At 41.8% G+C, this 14,992-nt stretch overlaps 1 protein-coding gene across 1 annotated transcript in view; it reads right to left on the bottom strand.

The window, feature by feature from the left end:
• Window positions 1-14,992, bottom strand: part of GABBR2 (gamma-aminobutyric acid type B receptor subunit 2) — a 368,838-nt gene that overhangs the window by 222,287 nt on the left and 131,559 nt on the right. Inside the window, exon 3 of the mRNA XM_027105394.1 lies at window positions 1,706-1,876. Coding sequence (XP_026961195.1) covers window positions 1,706-1,876 — 171 coding nt within the window. The remainder of the gene's footprint in view (window positions 1-1,705; window positions 1,877-14,992) is intronic.

Genomic DNA, 14,992 nt, shown 5'->3' with positions numbered 1-14,992 from the left:
GTGGCTGCTGTATAAAGGGCAGGCTTCCAGCAAAAGCCTCTCCAGTGTTTGGCAGTGAGTCACTCCCACTGGAGGTGAAGTTCCCCTTGTGCCTCTCCCTAGGGACTGGGAAACAGAGGTGGGAAGATCAGGACCATCTTGTCAGGGAAAAGCTGGCCTTGTCTGGATGACCGCAGATGGTGGGGCCAAACACGTCTGCTTTTCAAGCGCCTCTGAAAACATCCCTCTCTGTGCATAAACTTTATAGTTTACAAAGCTCTTTAAAATTCATGACTCATCTGATTTTGGCAACAACTCTGCAGGAATAGGCATGGGAAGGGTTATTGTCCCCATCTTATAGGGGAGGAAACCACAGCTCAGAGAAGTAAGGTGACTTCTCCAAGGTAGCACAGCCAAAGCATGGAGTGGCCTCTCCTTCCCAAAGGAGAAACGGGGCAGAGCTTCAGAAAGGTAAGTGCAGAGCTGGAGTGGAAACCAGGTCTGTCATTCCCTGCCCTGCTCTGCTCTCCTCGCCCATCCCCCGCCCCACACTGGCAGAAGGGGCGTGTCCTCCCTGACTCCTCTCACTGAGGTCTGCCTGGACACCCGCCTCATACATTTCCCCCCAAATCGGCTCACAGTTGTGTTTTTTCTCTTGGGCTGCTAAGCACACCTGGAATGTCTTACCTTGTTGGGAGGCTCCATGTATCAAGAGCACACATAGGAGAAGATAGGAAAGTAGGAACTATAAAGAGACTAGGAAGAAAAACAAGAAATCATTCTGCACTCAGGTGAGTGGAGAAAACTTCTTAAAGATTTGCGAATAGTAAAGATATGTGGAAATGGGAATTTTCAAATGTCGTTGGAGGGACTAGAAATTGGAACAGCCTTTCTGGAGGTCAGTATGTCTCAACATTTTAAAGGACCCAATAATTCCACTTCTAGAAATCTATTATAAAGATGCACACCTAGGTGGGAAGGTGTTGGCTGTGATATCAAAAAGCTGTAAACATTCAATAAATTACCATCTATCCATGGGACACAACACCGTGGCCCATTAATAAGAACGAAGTCAATCAAGATCTCTAAGATCTGTTGTAAAGTGAAAAATGCAAACTATCTAGTATGAGGACATTTGGGTTTAAATATATTGAAAAAGGTCTGGGCAGATGAACACTACACGGAAAGCAGGACTTCACTTGGAAGAGAAAGTGGATTTAGAGGGATTGGGTAAAGCAGCCCTTTTCTTTTTTTACTATATATAATTTGGCTTTTTTGTTGCTGTTATTGTTGCAACAATAAACCCCAGAACACCAAGTATTGATGTATACATGTAAGTCATTAAAACAAACAAAACAAAACCAGAAAAACCACCCAATCCACAGTGACTTTGGAAACTTCATTCCAAGCCAGCTCCTCCCCAAACCCTCCTCACAGGAGAAAGGCTCTTGGAGGCACCTCGTGATTTTAGATGGCCGCTATAGGTCAGCAGCAAGGACAACACACTACAGGGGCAGTGAGGGAACAGACCACGCGACTTAGCCGAAAGGCACAACGGAAAAGAAGGTTCCACTCCTGAGCTGTGCAGGTTGGAGGCCTTCACCTGTCCCGCGCACAATCGAATTCCTCAACAGCTTAAAGGCCCCGTGTCAGAGCCCATCCCTGATTGAGCCGTCTTGCCCCTTGCCCAGAGGTAGGTGAGATTGTGCCTCTCGGCAGAGCGTACCTCGGAGAAGCGCTGCACGTCCTGGGTCAGTGTGCCCACTCGCTTCCACTGGTAGTGCTTCAGCAACTTCAGGATGGCTGGATTCACTGCGTTATCTGATGGGACTGTCCGAAAGAAGTAGGGGTATTTTTTCTTATCTGCTAGAACAGGCGTGGTGGCAGCAAAAGAGAGCTGAAAACACAAAAGAGACAGCACTTTTACTGGGGGGACCTCAGAGCTGTGGGCCCAGGATCTTTCCTAAGGGAACAGAGGTCTTTAGTTCTCACTCAAGGTACAAACACACGGGCAAAATATTTTTAAACCTTCTTAGTGCAAAAGTAACAAGTTATAATTGAAGGGAAGGTTTTTAAAAATGCAAAATAAGGAGAAAGAACCATCATTAATGTTGTAGTCTAGCTCCTTCTGATCCTTTTTCCATGCACGGCAATGTTTTAAAAAAAAGATTCTTGAGGTCATTCTACATACACATTTGAACTGTTTATTCCCTCACTTAACATTATCCTACAAGCATTTAACCGTCCTGTTAAAACTTCTTGTAAACATTTTAACATGTAAACTTTTTAATAGCAGCATAATATTCTAGCATATGAACATAGCATAATTTACTGAATCATGTTTAATTTGGGGGCATTTAGACTGTTTCTAATTTGTCATTATTGTCATATTATTCTGCAAGCGTCTTTGTGCTTGGCACTTTTCCCCTATATTTCAGGCTATTTCTGTAGGATAGAGTCTAGGATGTGAAATTTCCCAGATAAAGGATGTGAGCTTTTAAAGACTTGATATTTATTTCCAAAAAGGATTGCATCAATTTACACACCCACTAGATAGTTATAATTAGAGGGCCAATCTCACCACACTCTTATCAACGGACGGAAATAAAACATCTTTCTATCTAATTTATTAATGATTTATCACTGAAGAACTGGAATCATAATGAATTCATTGGTTATACATAAGGTTGAACATTTTTCCATGTGGCCGATAACTAGCTGTATGTCCTATTTTAGAAATTGCTTTTTTATGTCTCTTGTTTATTTTTTGAGTGGTATTCTAATGCTTTTCTTATTGAATTTAATGAAGACTATTATATGTACAGCATTCAAACTCAGGCTATTACAGTTGCTGCAAATATCCCAGTTTGTTTGCTTTTACATTTTGTGTGTGTATATTTTAATTTACACTCAGTAGTCAAATCTATCCATCTTTCCCTTTATTAGTCCTTCTTTTTTAAGTGCCAGTGAGTTGCTAAATTGGATTTCAATTATCTGTCCTACAGGGAACAGCTTAAATGTCACCTCTTCTATAACATTTCCTCTGATCTCTGCTTTCTCTTTCCCTCAGCCTCATCCACAGAAGGCGGTTATCAAATTTTTTGATCTTTGCAGTGTGATGGTAGAAGAATGGTATCTTCTTGTAGTTCGATTTGCATTTACCTTATTATGAGTGAGGTTGAGTATCTCTCTTATGTTTAAGAGCAATTTGCAGTTTCTTTCTGGAAAGTGTTCACATCCTTTGCTTGTTCTCCAATTGTACTCTCGGTCTTTTTCTTATTGATTAGTAGCAATCACTTATTGATTAGTGATCTTTTATAGTAGGGAGATTAACCCTTCGTGATATAAGTTGCTAATGCTCCCCCAGTTTGTACTTTTTCTTTTGCTGTTTCTCATGGTGTCTTTTGCCATATAGAAGTATTTTTTTTTAATGTGGCTGAATTTATTAATTCTTTTTCTTTCTGTCTTTGGGTTTTATGCCATATTTAGAAAGCCCTTTCCCACTCTGAGATTATAAAAGAATTCCTCCATGGTTCCTTCTAGTCTGTCTATCATCCTCCCCTGTCTGTCCTCACGGGTTTGTCGCCTGGTGTGAGAGGACGGAGGAGACCCAGTACCCGCATGTGATGAGCGCCTTCCAGCACAGGTTCAAGAACAGGCTAACTTGGTTGGCCGTTAGGCTTTATAAGAGCCTGTGATCCCTGAGAAATTGATTTGTTTTTCATGTGTCTAGCAAGTATTTAATAAACTCTTGTATAGTAATTTTTTTGTTGTTGGGTACTGATAGCTCCAAAATTTTGTGACCACTGTTGTGGTTATGTCTGTACATCACTAGTTAATGCTACTTTATCTAACCTTATTCAGTATGCTTCATTCACCAAACTTTGTGCTCAAAATACATAAATACAATTTTATTTTATTTTATTTTTGGCCGCACTGCACGGCTTGTGTGATCTTAGTTCCCTGACCAGGGATTGAACCCGTACCCTCAGTAGTGAAAGCTCGGAGTCCTTACCACTGGACCGCCAGGGAAGTCCCAATACTATTTTTAAAAAATGGAAACAACCTAAGTGTCCATCATCGGATGAATGGATAAAGAAGATGTGGCACATATATACAATGGAATATTACTCAGCCATAAAAAGAGACGAAATTGAGCTATTTGTAATGAGGTGGATAGACCTAGAGTCTGTCATACAGAGTGAAGTAAGTCAGAAAGAGAGAGACAAATACCGCATGCTAACACATATATATGGAATTTAAAAAAAAAAAAAAATGTCATGAAAAACCTAGGGGTGAAACAGGAATAAAGACACAGACTTACTAGAGAATGGACTTGAGGCTATGGGGAGGGGGAAGTGTAAACGGTGACAAAGCGATAAAGAGGCATGGACATATATACACTACCAAACGTAAGGTAGATAGCTAGTGGGAAGCAGCCGCATAGCACAGGGAGATCAGCTCGGTGCTTTGTGACCGCCTGGAGGGGTGGGATAGGGAGGGTGGGAGGGAGGGAGACGCAAGCGGGAAGAGATATGGGAATATATGTATATATATAACTGATTCATTTTGTTGTGAAGCTGAAACTAACATACCATTGTAAAGCAATTATACTCCAATAAAGATGTTAAAAAAAAAAAATAGTATTTCCTTCCTTCTCTTGTTTCATTTAAATCTCTGATCCAGAGAGGGCACGGCTGAGCAAGATCCCTCTTTGCTGCCACCGGCCTTCCTTCCCCACCCTTGCTGTCTCAGCAGCTCTAGATCCAATACAGCTCAGAGTCCAACTTTAACATCCAGGGAAGTAACATCCTGGCACCCTCAGGCCCCAGCTGAAGTTGCTTTACTGCTCCTCCTGTCACCTGAGGAAGCACTTCTTTTCCTCCCAAGACTTTAGCAGAGCAGGGCAGTGGAGATCTTGTCCCTTTCCCTGATCTGTCTCAGATGGTAGATGGCCACTACCTAGGATCCCTGGATCTCCTGCATCCACTCAGCAGTCTCAGCAGGTCCTGTCTGTTGGAGCTGAACACACAACAACCCATCAGCTGTCACCTAGAGCTAGAGAGCACCTACAGGAACCAATTTCTAAGATCCCCACAGAGACAAGACATCATCCCAAGACCGGTAAAGGTCAAGGATAGATCAACTGTTAAAAAAACATTCTGGGTAGAATAAGGCCCAATGAGAGAGGAAAATCCCAGCTGGACATATTGAGGACACTCAAATCCAGAGCTGTCCAGCAAGGGAAGGCCTGCTGTTGGAAGTAGCGAGATCCCTGTGTCTGGAGGTGTGCAAACGGAGGCTATGGCCTAGCAAGAATGCAGAGGGGCTGCAAAGTGTCTGAAAACTCCTTAAAAACTGTATGGAAAAGCTTGTGTGGGCATGTATGTGCATACAGACACACATTTTTCTGAAAAGAGGATCCATGGCTTCCATCAGATTCACAAAGAGAATCCTATAACCAAATAAGGTCAGCACCCCTGCCTGAAGGTGATACTTAGGTCGCATAGCGAGTGTAAGAAATAGAAGCTTTCTACAGTCTGCTCAAACCTAGCGTCTTATTCTTCTCTCAAGATTAAAATAACACTTCCAGCTTCCTATGGTCTGTGTAAGAAGGAGCTATTAGAAAAATCAGGCAGCAACTATTTCAGGACGTGGGATTGGTATATGTGCAATTGCATCCCCCAAAATGCTTATCTGATACAATTTAGAGAATTATGGTTTTCTGATGTGATTTCTGAATCACACTCTGGTTGATACTTTGCTGTTATTGTCCCATTAGTTCCAGGTCCACAATTAATTGTTGCTTGAACAACCTCATATGTTTGCCCTATAGGTAATTAGAGTGGTTACTGTTCAGTGAATAAATGGCCCATTGTGTTTACAATGGGCTTGGAGTACAATATATGCCCCGGGTCTAAATCATGTTGGGTGCAAAATATTAACTGGCACTGACATTTTCTGCACCATTTGAGATAATGCACACTTTGATTAGATTGCTTTGCATCACTGTTCCTCTAGCTTTAGCCTCCTAAACCTTTCTTCCACTGGGCAAAGACTGCAGGTGCCAGGTAGCACTGCTGAACTTCAGAACTGGAGAAACCTGAGAAATCATCTAGCTCTGGAGTTCTCTACTCTGGCTACATGTTGGAATCACATGGGGATATTTTTAAAAATATTGATAACTTGGTCCCACTCCAAACCAAGTGAATCAGAATCTCTGGGCATAGAGCCCAGGCATCAGTATAATTTAAAAACTTCCCAAGGTGATTACAATGCCCAGTGAAGGTTGAGAACCACTGATACAGCTCAACAGCCCTAGTTTTGAATATGCAGACCAAGGCCCAGAAATGGAAAGCTATTGAGATACCCACAAAAGTCAATTAAGAGGTAAAAGCGGAATTCGAATCCAGGCCTAAAGGACTCTAAGACCAGTGCTCTCTCTCCCTCTGATGGCTGTCCCCTGCATCCTATGAGCTTGCCAGGCCTTCCTCCCCCAGCACAGTCACCCAGCATCTGCAACAACAGCCCTGTTAGCACCCTAACTCGAAGACCCAATCTTTCTGGGCTCTCCTGCCTTATTTCACACAACCAAGTTCATTTCTAAACAGACTGTGATTGAGGCTTCAAGTTAATCCCTAACCAAGGATTATTTATTTCAGAGAGTACTTTTTATTTTACAATTTTGTTATCATTTCTAGTTTTATTGCATTGTTTTGAGAATTTGGTGTGTACAGTGTCTGCTTTTGGAATTTATTGAGGTTTTTTTTGGTGGCCTATTATACAATCAATTTTTGTGAAAGTCCCATGTTGGCCAGAAAAACAGATGCAGTCTCTAGTTGTAAGCTATAAAATTCTTTATCAGACTTCTGATGTATAAAAGATATAATCCAGCTAACCAATTACATTATTAACACGTTTTGTATTTTTGCTTACTTGACCTATCAAAGACTGAGAGGTATGTTAAGTTTTTCTCTATTGTCTCTGAAAATTTCTCCATGTTATTCGAATTTTTTGCTTTATATGCCTTGATTTTATGTTGTTTTGAGGATAAGTGTTCATTACATCTTTATTTTTCAACAAAGTATACACTTCCCTAGTGCAAACAGCAGGTACTTAATAGATAATCATTGAATGAACTGAGAATTAAAATATTTATCAAGGTAAAATAACCCTGTTTGTCATTTTATTGCTGTTTGTTTCAAATAATATCTTGGTCAATATTAATACTGAATTAGCATCTCGCTTGATATTTTTTTAATTTTTAAATTTTTTATTTTTTACATCATTATTGGAGTATAATTGCTTTACAATGGTGTGTAAGTTTCTGCTTTATAACAAAGTGAATCAGTTATACATATACATATGTTCCCATATCTCTTCCCTCTTGCGTCTCCCTCTCTCCCACCCTCCCTATCCCACCCCTCCAGGCGGTCACAAAGCACTGAGCTGATCTCCCTGTGCTATACGGCTGCTTCCCACTAGCTATCTACCTTACATTTGGTAGTGTATATGATATTAATATTGAAACCTTTATTTTTGCTTGCATTTGCCTGCCATAGCTCTGATTCTCCTTTTATTTGTATTCCATTACAATTGTTTTTTTTTTTTTTTTTTTTTTTTTACAATTGTTTTTAAGTATATTTCTTGAAATGAGTACATGAATGGATTATAAAATATATGCTTATTGCTGCAATAAATACTTGGTCTTGCTTTCATCATCTTGTTGGCAGTCTTATTCTTTTTTTTTTTTTTAATGTTTCCTTTTGTTCCTTTTGGTATTCAGACTTCTCCATTCTGAATATATTAACCTTGCTTCTTGTCTTAACCTGCTAGAACATCTTTTCATATTGTGAAGAAGGGTAAAGGGTTGAAAATTTGCTTAGGATGACCCTCTGTTGCTTTGACACATGGTAGAATTCATCTGGATATAAAATTCTTGGGCTACCATTTTTTCCCTTTGAAACTACAAAGTGATGCAGCGGAGAAATCCAGGGATATTTTGATTCTTGTTCATTTGTAGGTATCTGATTTTCTCTGGATGCCTGAAGGATTTTTTTTCTTTATTCTTAGAATTCAAAACATTTGCCTAAATAGATGTGGGTGTGGCACTCTTGATTTTATCTGGAACGCAGGGAGTCCTTCAATCTATACCCTCAAGTCTTTTAACTAAAAAATATATATATATATATACATATATACACACACACACATATATATGTGTGCATTTATATATAAAATATAATACTAGGCATTTATTATATTTATATTACATTAATATTCATATATATTCTTGCCTCTCCACTGGAATACCTGATTATCTATGTGTTGTCTTTCATTTCCCAAATCCATATCTGTCATATTTTTTCCATGATTTCATCTCTTGGTCCTTGTCCTCTGCATTCTGGAAGACCATCTTATTTTATTCTATCTCTTCTATTACAGGGTATGTGCATATTCAGTTTCATTAATTTCTGGTAAAATGGCCGTATCATCCACAGTCATAGCGGCAGAGCACCAGGGTTCTCATTTCTTCACATATTGACAAATATTTGGTATTATCTGACTTTCTACATTTTTGTTCAACTTTCAGGGATAAGGTAGCACTTCATTATTAATTGATTTTGCAGCCCTCTGACTGTGATGTGGTTGACTAGCTGTACAGACACGTTAGCCATTTAAGTTCTTTGTTTGGTGGGTTTGCTGATTTGCTTTTCAACAGTCTCAGTCTTAGTGTTACTGTCCTTGACATACTTTTATTGTTATTGACTTCTTCCATTTCCCAGTAATTTTTTATGATCATAACCCTTTTTGTCCCATCCTCTTATCTCATGTTTCATGGAGACCATGTCATATGCAATCATGCATATGATTGAGGATGCCAAAAGTCTTTCTAAAGTTTCTTTCTTTATCCTAGAACAGCTCATCTTCAGAGCTGGACTCTTCCTCTACTTCCGGGTATTGTGCACCTTTTATTATTTTTGTGGTACTTTTGCAAAGGCTGAATGTTAGGTGTTTTCAGAGTACTCATCCTCAAAAGCAAGGCAGGTATTTTCAGAGGTGGCCTATCAAAAGACAATATATGGATTGCCCTTGGCCCTGTTTTCTGTCTGTTTACATTATAATTGAGTATTTTTTTCTCAGAAAACTGGAGAAGAAATATTCAAGCACAGATTTTGGTGTCTAGTATGCTCCCACCTTACACAGTTCTGTATTAATGAGCAGCTAATTTTCTGATACTGTGGATCAGCACAATACATTAAATTCCTGTCATGCATTGCTGCCAGGGATTTTCTTTTCTATAGATTTTCTTTTCTATAAAGCTTTACTTGAGAGGTTTCTTGTGCCCTCCTCTCCACTCCTATCTAGCTTTTTCTAGGAATTTATAGCTCTGTTTGAATTTAGAAAAAAGCATCTTGGTTGTCTCAAAGAACAGCAACTGTGACTAGAGGCATAGCTGTCCAATTTTCTGATTGGTAGAAGCCCTAACAGACTGTGGAAGGGAGAGGGAAAAGTATGTCTATTATTTTTCAGGGCAGTTGTAATTTTATGAGGCAAGGTTCCAAGTGCCAAGAGGCAAAATTTGGTAGGATTTTCTCAATACTGTCCCATCTACTTTATAATCGTGAAGCTTCCAAACATCTAGGCTGTCAGTGAGTCTTAGAGTCCCTTAGTTCTTTGAAGTAGGATTTACTATCCATTTTACAACTAAAGAAACCGTGGCCCAGAAAGGTGACATAAGCCATGCAAGGTCAGTACAGGAAATATGGAATTGGTCTTTTGACTTCATATTTAGTTCTGTTTCTTCAACCAGCTCGGACCCATCAGTCCCAGGTGAGACGGGGCAACGATCCAGGGCTCGGTCTTTCTACTGAGACCTGTTAGCACAGGGAAGAGACAGCTTATTTCAAGGCTTCCAGAGTCTCTCAAACATAGCAGTGTCCATGGTGGGCATGGTTGGTCCTGGGAGATTCTGGGGGGACACACCCTTAACCAGCAAAGTGGGATGGGAAGACAGTCATCAGCGTCTCTCTCTGAGCTCTGGCTTGCCATGGAATATTCTGTGAAAGATTAGGGTCTGCCTATTGAACTGTGCGTCTCCTTCACATTAAGGGCCCACAGGCAGAGAGAATAGGAAAGTGAAGACAACTACAATGGCACTTCTGGGAGCTGGGAAACCGGGCTTACCCCTGTCTCTATGGCTTTGAGAACAAGGCAGAGTATTTCCCCTCTTGTGGGTGTCTGTTTTTCTCATCTCTAAAAACGATGGGTTGAAGCAAAGATTTCAAAGGTTCTTTGCAACCACACAACTCTATACTTCTCTCCCCAGCAACTGAGGAAAATGATTAAGGAGTTTGTTAGTTTTGTGGGGGTGTGTGTTTCATTTGATCTGATATTGTATTTCACTTCTCTGCAGATTCAAGTCTAGATGAAAAATGTGAATACACCTCCCAATTTCAGGATCTTTATTAAATTCTCAGCCACTGATGAATTCTTCTCTAAATGCAATTCCTTCTTTACCTGGTTTGGGGTCTCAGAGTTTAACTTTTCTGCAGAAATAAACCATTTTTCAGGTGGAAAGTATAACCAAGAGCGCCCCTAGTTGCTAAATCCTAGGTGAGAAGTGCGGGCCAGATGCCAGGGGGGAGAAGATGATTGAGGCTTGCTCTTTTCTCCATTTGGTTTAATCTTCTTCCACGGGTTTGCTGACTGTTTCTGTAATTAAATGAGGGAGGTATTTGTCATCTAGGCTTCCTTTCAGCCAAGATGAATGGAACGCAACTTTCTCAGGAAGCTTCTGACAAAACCCTGTTTGTGGCCAGTGCCAGGACATATACAAAGGCACCGGGCTGTGCGCGTTGGGAACTGGGCTCCACTTCAGATCTGCGCCAGGTCACCGCTGCACCCAAGCCCTGGCAAAAAGCTGTTTGGACACAAAGTGCCTCAACACAGACACCCGTGAGATTAACGTGATGTGGGGTGGCCGCGAAACATTTCCCGAGGTAAGGAGGGAAAATGAAAGTCTGGCATTTGGGCGAGTTCTTGGGGCCCCACTCCAACCAAGGCCTGCTGGGCAGCGTGCGTAGGCTTGCTCTGAGGTTTGAAACCTCTTCTGGAACCTCCTGGGGACAATCGCCTCTCCTTCCTGCTGATGAATTTTAGTTTTAATCACTCAGAGATGCACAGCAGTTCCATTTTTACCACCCACGTCCATCGCCGGATCCTTACTGGGGACTTGCAACAATTCGTGAGGGAGGTTGGGAAGGCATAATTGTCTTTGTTCCTCGTGGAGAAACCGAGGCTCAGAAAGGCACAGTGCCATGCCTAAGGCCCCCATGGCCAACAAGGGGAAAAGTGGGATTTGAACTTAGATATTTTGACTCCTTCAAGGTATTGCCTAGCGAGCACCTGCCGTGGGGCAAGCATTGTGTGGAGGGCTTGGTGTGAAGGGTTCACTTTGCATTGAATGTGCAAAACCACCTTATGAGGTAGACACTACTTTGATCTGCATTTTTCAGATGAGGACACTGAGGCTCAGAGAGGTTCAGAGAGGTTAAGTCACTTGCATGTGGTCACACAGCAAGAGATTGGCAGAGCAGGGAGACTAACATCACAGGCTTTACTCATTCCACAGACTGCTCTGCTTCTTCTCTGTGATTAACAATTTCCAAAACTCGTTTACTGCTTTAGTCTAACTTTGATTTTCACAAAAACCCATGATACAGATAGAGCAGACTTTATTGACCTCATTTTATAGATGAGGAAACTGAAGCTCAGAGAGATAAGTGACTTGCTTAGAGTCCCACGCTAGCAAATGGCAAGGTTAGGGCTCAAACTTGGGACTTTTGTTCTTGAAATGTGGTTCATCTCTCCAATGACAAGGCTGCTTCTTAGGGAGGCACCCAGGTACAAGATGAGAAAGCAACTGGGGCCATTTAAAAGAAGAGAGAAGAAAAAAAAGATTTGCTTAAAAGAAAAAATACTGAATCCGTGGCTTATTATGTTTCGATTGCCTAAGATGTTCCAATTCAATTACATGAAACAAAACTCGTATGTATATTTGATTTTTTACTGAAGATAAAATCCTTCATATTTTTCTTTTTTAAACTTTTATTAGGAAATATAAACTACAATATAAGTGTGTAAAATATATATGTTCAGTTCAAAGAGTAATAATAAAATCAATACCCAACTGTCCATCACCGGTTTAAGAGAAATAGCTTTTATTTATGTGTAAATATTAAATTGCAAAGTAACTTAATTATTTGCTCTTTAAGATACAATTTTTTCCACGTGGCATTCTGCGATTTTTATTTCCTCTTCACTCTCCTCTACAACATTTCTATCATTGTTTTATGTAAAGAAGTTTGTAAAATAAATATTACTTCCTCAAATCCTTCTTTTCCCCTTTATAAGTAAAAAATAGGAGTAAAATAGAGAAAGAGCAAAACTAAGCTGGTGCTGAGAAAGCGGTATGGTCCATAGGGGTCAGAATTTGGAGTTTCAGCTTGGACAGGCCGAGTCTGAACGCCAGCTCCACCACTCACTATGCAACTTCAGGAACATTACTTCACCTTTTGGGATCTGTCCCCTCTATAAACCAGGGTGACAAGCCACCCCCACCCCCCGCAATCTTAGCGCTATTCTGAGGATCAGAATAACACAGGCGCCCAACTAATGACTGTTAATGTTAGATCACAGCTTCTAGACTTAGAAGTTATGAGAATTGGACGGTATTTCTTACAATTATGAAAAGCCTTTTAACTTACAAAGCCCTTTCCTTCAGTAACACCTCAACCCTGCGGAGGGCAGAGTGGAGAAGAGTTTACCCATTTTACAGATGAGAGACCTCAGAGAATGGAGGGGTTTGCTCACAGTGACGTAGCTACTACCAGGCTGAGAAATAATTCTAAATTGGGCCTTCTAAATACTAACCTGGCAATTTTTAAATGTCTTGTTAATTAAATATAATAATGATTATATTGCTTGTTTAATTGTGTACAATTAGAACATATGTCTTTAATTTTCTCTTAAACTTCTGATAAGACGCTTCATTCATTTCTCCCTTATAGCTGTGTAGGCGACAAATACAGGAAATTAACAAGTCACATTAGAAGACTCTTTGGTTTCCTCAGCTCCTTTGCACTTTGCTTTCAGCTGATGTCTTCAGGGGTAAGAAGCACTCTCATGTGATCACAGCTGTGAAGCCAACTGCTTTTTAATTACCACACTGCAAAAACCATGTCTCCTCATGTCAATTTAGCACCTCTAATTAGTCAATAGGTTGACATCACATCTATGGAGGGGAAAGGTGTGCTGGGGCCCAGCGTGATGCTTGCAGTGGGAGAGGATGCAGCATTTCCATCTGCTGGATTCTCCCTTCTCTTCAGGGCCAGCTCCTATTCATCTGTCCAGGCCTGCTCACAGCCACCTCCTCCATGTAGCCTTCCCTGCCATCCCTCAGTTCTTCCAGCACTGTTTCGTGCCCTTGCTGTGGAGTGCTGAGAAGTAATTGACAGCCAGGCCCATTTCACTGACTGGTCTGTGAGCATTTTGTGGGCTGTCTCCAATCCTCTCTGTAGCCATGGGAGAAGAGAGAGAAGAGGAGGGGCAAGGGAGGCAGTGGGGGCACAAAATGCCTCCATGCTTGCCTTCCAGACAAGAGCTCACCATGGTTTTCATATAGAATGGGACTGAGGAGGAAGGCAAGTACTGGTTTGTGTGGCTGAGAAAGACAGGGTTTTAGCTGGGCCTGTCACCTTGGAGCATCTAAAGGGAGTCCGGGCAAAGCTCTGGGTAGCAGTACTCTACCCAGGAGTCACTCAACCAGGACAGGCCAAGACTCCTGAGGGGGGCTGTGAGCCACCTGCCCACTGACACAGAGAGAGAGAGCACACAGAAAGGTCAGGAGGGTGGAGGTCGCCAGGCATCTCACAGCCCAGACAACTGGGCTCTAAAAGAAGGGGTCATTGTAGGTTCCATTTACCCCTGTGAGCCAACACCTTCCATAACCAAGGAAAGGAGAGCAGAATGCTGGACTCCAGACCTCTGAGATTTGCTTCATGATCAGTCCTGGGGAAATTAAGTTAAATCAAGATAAAAGAGTGATTCAAAGGTGCTTTCCAAGAATGTGAAGTCTCCTTCAGTGGGACAGAGAAGGTCATCCTGGACCAGTGAGGCTGGGGCTGGGGGCACAAGGAAAGGAGCACGGGTATGTGGTTATGGAACATCAAGACCCAACTCCTCCATGTATCAGCTGCACTTCCACTAGCAATCCATTAGGCCTCAGTCTCCCCACCCGTGAAATGGAGAGAATAAGTCCTGTCCTAACTCTCCAGGGCTCTTTTTCTCTTTTTCAAATGAGAACTTGGTTGTGAAAATGTTCTATAGGAAGTTAAGTTCTATGCTAATAGAAGGTGAGGGTTACAAATCCCACCTGGTCAGCTCATCCCTCACCTTTTCTACTGCTCCAGCCTCCTTTCTCACCCTCTCACTCCAGCCTTCTACTTCCCAAAGCATACCAGGCTCTCTCTCATTCCCCCATGAAGCCTTCCTGAACACCTCTCCGCACCTCCAGTCTAGGCCAAGTGCACCTCCCCACCCCAGCCCCATCAGATCTATCACACTGTATTGTAATTGCATCCTTACTTCCCTCCATAAGACTGTAAGATAACAAGCACTCAAGCTGTCACGTAAGCAGCACTCAAATATTTCTCAAATAAACAGGAAAACTCAGATCAATGTACGACTATTTCAGGGAGGCTAATATGAACCAATAAAAGAAGAAATATTTAGGGCTTCCCTGGTGGCGCTGTGGTTGAGAGTCCGCCTGCCGATGCAGGGGATACGGGTTCATGCCCGGTCTGGGAAGATCCCACGTGCCGCGGAGCGGCTGGGCCCGTGAGCCATGGCCGCTGAGCCATGGCCGCTGAGCTTGCGCATCCGGAGCCTGTGCTCCGCAGCGGGAGAGGCCACAACAGTGAGGGGCCCGCGTACCGAAAAAAAAAAAAAA

Source organism: Aethalodelphis obliquidens, unplaced genomic scaffold (assembly GCF_003676395.1).
Source record: "Aethalodelphis obliquidens isolate GAN/ISIS:26980383/991018 unplaced genomic scaffold, ASM367639v1 scaffold7, whole genome shotgun sequence".
In the NCBI taxonomy this organism is placed as follows: Eukaryota; Metazoa; Chordata; class Mammalia; order Artiodactyla; family Delphinidae; genus Aethalodelphis; species Aethalodelphis obliquidens.
Note: the sequence above shows the minus strand (reverse complement) of the source record. Positions and strands in the feature narration are given on the sequence as shown.